The sequence below is a fragment of the Amyelois transitella genome, chromosome 27 (genome assembly GCF_032362555.1).
Source record: "Amyelois transitella isolate CPQ chromosome 27, ilAmyTran1.1, whole genome shotgun sequence".
Classification (NCBI taxonomy): Eukaryota; Metazoa; Arthropoda; class Insecta; order Lepidoptera; family Pyralidae; genus Amyelois; species Amyelois transitella.
Window position 1 is genome coordinate 4,209,862 of NC_083530.1, and position 6,036 is coordinate 4,215,897.

Genomic DNA, 6,036 nt, shown 5'->3' on the forward strand with positions numbered 1-6,036 from the left:
ATCTCATATAAATAAATTAATCTGAACAATGTATTCTCTCGTCCACATCTTGTCATACTTGTAAAGTTAACGTTATTGAAGAAAATGTTGCAGTGCAGTTTGTTACCGCTTTTTCTGCACTGACGCCTTGGAAGCATCAGTAAACTTAGGTTTAGGTAAGTAATTTATTTGACGTCAACCAATGTTGTGAAATGAAAGATTTGACTATTATATATGAAGTATCCTATAATAATTAATAAAAACTTTTGAATTCTTGAATACATTTTGAATTTTCTAATACATACATTAAGATAAATGTTTAAGTTCGTAGGGCAATAAAAGCGGTTCAATTGGTTTTATGATATTGATTTGTGATATATGAAAATAAAAAACCGGCCTAATGCGAATCGGTCTTGCGTACGAAGGGTTCCATACCATCATCACGTTTTTACTTACTCGCTTCTAAATTTGGAATGTTCTTATGAGCGATGGGCTAGCAACTTGTCGCTATTTGAATCTCAATTCCTTCATTAAGCCATACAGCTAAGCGTGGCCTGTAAAGGAATAAAAACGCTATTTATATTTGATGTGTTCCTTTCTTGCCTGAAAGGATAATTAAATGAACCATTTTATTTTAAATCGACTAATTTATTTAATTAAAATATTGATATTGAGTTTTGTTGGTAGCCCTAGAGTAGTCGATCAATGTTATTGTTTTGACGTAAGTACATTATGTGTCATAGTCATTGCGTTCTTACAATTTAATTTAAAGAAATCTCTGTATCTACCTACTAAATTTATTAAGATGTGTTCTGATACTGAAACACTACGATCTGCGTTTAAATATATTACAGGAGAAACAGAACACATTTGTAGGTTATGTTTTGGATCCACTGCTGATAGAGAGGAAATTTCTATGGAAGACAGTGTTAATCTCCAACGGCCGTATTTTGACCAAACTATAACTTTCATCGATATGCTAGATGATCTTGGGGTGAGTGCTAAGTGTATCAAAATATTCTGAAGTTGATTGGCAGTTTTGTTAATCATATTCTTGTAGCTATATTAGTGTTAATATTATATTTATCTGGTTAGTTTATTATATTTATTACTATATTACAAACATACAAATATTTTATCTTTAATAATCCCTTTTATTTGTCCCTTAGGTCACCATAGAGCCATACCTACCACAAGTGCTATGTTCAAGCTGTGCTTCAGCACTTAAAAACTCTTATTTATTTAAGAAACTTTGCCAACATTCAGATACAGAATGGATCAAACTAATGGCAAGATTTGTAAAATGTTTAGATCTTGCTGATACTGCAGGGCCTAATGTGGTAACAGCTTATCTTGTAGTGAACAATACTGAAAACCTTATGTTCACTAGTGGAAAAGACCAAGGGCAAAAAAACAAAAAGACTGCACTAGGAAAATTAAAAAACATCATCAAAAGTAGAGAAAGTTATGTGAAAGTAATGAAGAAACAAAAGAACATTATAAGATGTGAAATCTGTAATGAAAAATTCACTTCAAATTGTCGCCGCGAAAAACATTACAAAAACACACATGGTAAAACTAGCTATCCTTGCCGACATTGCACCAAAGTTTTTTCGACTGCACTTCTATGTGAAGGACATACTGAAAGAGTTCATCTTACCAGGAAAATACAGTGTTCTAAGTGTTCAAAAATGTTCAGCACCGAAAGACTTCTCCGCTATCATGACAAATTTCATCACACAGCTACTGTATGCAAATTATGCTTCGTACAGTTACCATCAAAAAGAGATTTGAGGATCCACATGGACAAGCATGAGTTGAACAAATGTCCCAAATGTGAAAAGTGTTTTCTTTATAGACAGACATTCAAAACACACCTAACAATTTGTGGAGTGACAGAGAAACGCCCTAAATTCTTTTGTGATATATGTAACAAAGGTTATTTTCGAAAGAACGGACTGAAAACTCATCTAAAGATTAGTCATGGGTTTGGGCAGGTTTTATCGTGCAGCTGGTGCGGCAAGAAGTATGATGCCATTAGTAGACTCAAGAATCACATTGTGAAGCATACCAAGGAGAGAAACTTCCATTGTGAACAGTGTGGAGGGAAATTCGTCACACAAGCAGCATTGGTGTATCATTCCAGACTACATACTGGTGAAAGACCCTTTCCATGTGATTTGTGCAGTGAAAGCTTTCTTTCTGCATCAAGACGGATGGAGCACAAGCGCAGAAAACATTTTGGGCCAACAAAAGAGTGTCCTGTATGTAAAATGAAGTTCGTAACCAGGAATATACTAAAAAAACATCTTGAGAGGCACTTTAACCCTCATAGCAAATTATATGTGTCTGGTGCAGATCCAAAACTGATTCAAAGTGAAGGATTCGACTCTTTAGATAAAAATACGCCATTGAATGTTAGTTATAATAACCAGTTACTCTTTGTCACAAATGACCTCAATAACAAAAAATTCATACTTCCAGAATAATTCAATTCTCTGTTATTTTTATAGCAATAACTATTAATTTCCAAGTATAGACATATGTACTATAAACAAATTTCAAAGTTTGTTCTTACCAGTTTTCTGTGTAATGTTACTATTGTATCTCCAAAAATTTTAGCCATTTACATGGCAACTATGAAAGTAAAAATAAGAGTCACATTGTTTTTATTTTACAAATTTATTCAGTGGTTAAAATATACAAATTATACTATCCTATTTAGTTTTTTTTATTATAATAATTTAAATGCACAATAGCACTTTATTAATCTTAGATAACAACCTGAGCAGCAGCTTGTATATTCAATAACTGATCTTTATGCTTAACATTGTATGATTGTCCAAATGCTGGCAGATTGCAGTTCAAATAAAATCTAGCTCTCTTTTGCCATTACTACTCTTATATGCCAATCTAAGGTCTGCCGCGCCGATGGATGCATGGCTAGGGGCGAGCCTAGTCTCGAGCGTGCCACTTCCGCCATGGGGTTGGGCGACCCCCAGGTAATGGCTAGCCTTACCCTGGCATGCGGGGCTCTGCTGGGGCGGACAAAATTGTTCCCTTGCGTCTCGTGGGAATCGCATGGATGCAAATTTTTTGAAAGAGCACCTAAATGGCGGCGATGGTGTCCGCACCCCATCACGTCTCGTTCCCGGCGGGAGCGGTATGCGGTCTGCTGAAAGCCGCTTTGCGACGATGAATGTAAGAGGAGGAATGAAGGATAAAATTGAGGAAGTATGTCAGATGATGGGTGAAAGACGGTTGGATGTGTTGTGCGTGAATGAAACGAAGCGGAAAGGATGTGACGCGACGCAGCACGGCCCTTACACGGCGTATTGGTCTGGAATTTCCAGTACCAGCCGAGGCTGTCAAGGGGTCAGTCTAATCCTTTCTGCACGAATGGCTGAGTGTGTGAATGAGTATGAGTGTGTCAGCCCTCGTCTTCTATGGATTAGGCTGAAAGTTGGAATCACTCGGATCTTCGTTTTAGGTGTTTATGCACCGTGGGATGTGGGTTCGAGGGGTACAACATCAGCAAAAAACGAAAACGAGGAGTTCTGGAATAGTGTAAGAGAAGTATTGAAAGTTACCAAGCCTAATGAGAAGATTATTATGTTAGGTGATTTTAATGGATGGGTGGGTGTAAAGCGTGATGGATATGAAAAGGTGCTTGGTGCGTTTGGTGACGAAAAGGTGAATGATAATGGAAGAAGTGTATTAGAAATTTGTCTAGAGTGGGATCTTTTTGTGTCGAACTCAATGTTTCAACATAAAGAGATCCACACCTATACAAGAGTGGAAGGTATTTTAAAAAGTATGATAGACTTTGTGATTGTAGATGAAAGATTGAAGAACAAAGTGCTGGATACCCGTGCATATCGCGGTGCTGGCATTGACTCGGACCATTTACTGGTGATATCCCGGATAAGGGGTATCTTCAATCGCTGGCGGCACAGGGTAAGGGAGTAAACCAGCGCTTTGGAAAGAGTGAAAGTAGAAAATTTGCAAGATATGGATGTAGGTAAGAAGTATATTAATAGACTGAAGGATGAAATTGAAGATTTAGATGAGAGGAGCAATATTGAAGATGGATGGAAGGAATTTAAAGAAAGAATTGTGAAAGTAGCTGTTGAAGTGTGTGGTGTAAGTAGAAGAAGGAAAGGGAAAAATCACAAAAATGCGTGGATGAGTAAAGATGTGCAAGAACTTGTGCGATTAAAGAAGAAAGCATGGCTGGATTTGTTAGCAGCAAAAGCTAACTTAAGAATGCAAGAGGTTATAGATGAGGATGTGAATGAAGCTCGTAAGGAATATAAAAAAATGAAAGATTTGGTTAAGAAAGCTGTGATTAGAAAGAAAGAAGAGTATAAAGAGGATTTTGATAAAAGGCTATCAGAAGACTTTCAGTCAAATCTGAAAGTATTCTGGAAATCCGTAAGGTCAGCCCGAGGAAAAACTATAACCAGAGAGCTGACTAGGATCAGATGCCAGGATGGTAGCGTTGTGAAAGGAAAAGAATGTGTGCTAAAGATATGGAAGGACTATTTTGAGAGTTTATTTGAAAAAAAGGAAGAAAATAAGAAAGAGTTCTGCTATAGCGAAGAAAAAGAGAATGAGATGGAAGGCGAAATTGAAATGTTTGAAATTGTGGAAGCACTTAAGAGTATGAAAGCGGGAAAGGCTGCCGGGTATGATAGAGTGTCGGTCGAGATGCTTAAAGCAGGAAAAGGCGTCGTAGCTAGACAGTTGTACTGCCTTTTCAATTTGTGTTGGAGAAGCGGCCGAGTACCAAAAGATTGGTGTAAGGCTGTTATTGTGCCACTTTACAAAGGAAAAGGGTCACAACTGGACTGCAAAAATTATCGTGGTATAAGCCTGCTTAGCGTCGTCGGCAAATTGTATGCTAAGGTATTGATTAATAGAGTCAGGAATGAAACTGATGACAAAATATGGGATGCTCAAGCGGGATTTCGAAAGGGAATGGGATGTACTGATCAGGTCTTTTCTTTGCGGTGCATAGCCAAAAAGTTTTTGGCCAAGAGTCAAAAAGTCTATTGCACATTCGTGGATTTAGAAAAGGCCTATGACAGAGTTGAGAGGAATGAATTGTGGTCAGCACTTTCTATGCATGGGGTGAGCAGTCTCTTGATACGAGCACTGAAATCCTTATATGAGGATTCGAGTGCTTGTGTCAGGATAAACGGAGCGCACACTGAGTGGTTTAAGATTGAGAAAGGTGTTAGGCAGGGATGTGTTGCGTCACCGTGGCTGTTCAACCTATTTATGGATAGTTGTTTGACAGATTTGAAAGAGTCTGAAAGTGGATTAAGGATGACTGAATTACTCGTCAAATGTCTGCTCTATGCCGACGATCAGGTTATACTGGCGTCATCAGCGGAGGAGTTACAGGAGATGGTAAACTGTATGCATGAAGCTTTAAAAGAGAAAGGAATGAAAGTGAACGTAAGTAAAACTAAAACACTGGTTTTTGAAATGGAGAAAGAAATGACAGCATGTAATATTTTGATTGGAGGAGAAAAAGTTGAGCAAGTGAAAGAGTTTGTATATCTAGGATCAAAGTTTACATCAGATGGCAAGTGTGATAGTGATATTGAAAGGAGAGTGAACACGGGGAACATGGTGAATGGAGCTTTGCATGCCTTTATGAGCAGTCAGAAACTATCCAAAAAGGCTCGACTGGCTGTGCACAGGGGCGTGTTGGTCCCGACATTAATGTATGGGAGTGAAAGTTGGGTATGGCAAAAGAAGCACGAAAGCAGAATAAATGCAGTGGAAATGAGAGCGTTAAGGAGTATGTTGGGTGTGAAATTGAGTGACCGGATAAGGAACAGCGTGATAAGGGAATGTTGTGATGTGAAAGAAGATGTAGTTACAGGAATAGAAAAGGGTATGTTGAGATGGTTCGGTCATGTGGAGAGGATGAATGAAAACAGGTTGACTAAGCAGATATACAAGGAGAGTGTGGAGGGAAAGGTCGGGGTGGGAAGACCTAGACGAACATATCTTGATCAAATTAAGGACGTCCTGGTGAAGGGT

At 38.2% G+C, this 6,036-nt stretch overlaps 1 protein-coding gene across 1 annotated transcript; it reads left to right on the plus strand.

Moving 5' to 3' along the window:
* The first annotated feature begins 692 nt into the window (after positions 1-692).
* LOC106130407 (gastrula zinc finger protein XlCGF26.1) lies at positions 693-2,693 on the plus strand. Its single transcript, XM_013329243.2, has 2 exons — positions 693-973; positions 1,149-2,693. The coding sequence occupies exons 1-2, from the start codon at positions 785-787 to the stop codon at positions 2,466-2,468; spliced, it is 1,509 nt and encodes a 502-aa protein (XP_013184697.2). The 5' UTR covers positions 693-784; the 3' UTR covers positions 2,469-2,693.
* The last annotated feature ends 3,343 nt before the right edge of the window (positions 2,694-6,036 follow it).

What these genes read in the sequence shown, in the direction of transcription:
- LOC106130407 (XM_013329243.2), top strand. Translation starts at nt 785, where the DNA reads ATGTGTTCTGATACTGAAACACTACGATCTGCGTTTAAATATATTACA. An exon ending in ATATGCTAGATGATCTTGGG is followed by an intron (nt 974 to 1,148) that starts GTGAGTGCTAAG and finishes TTTGTCCCTTAG; the next exon opens with GTCACCATAGAGCCATACCT.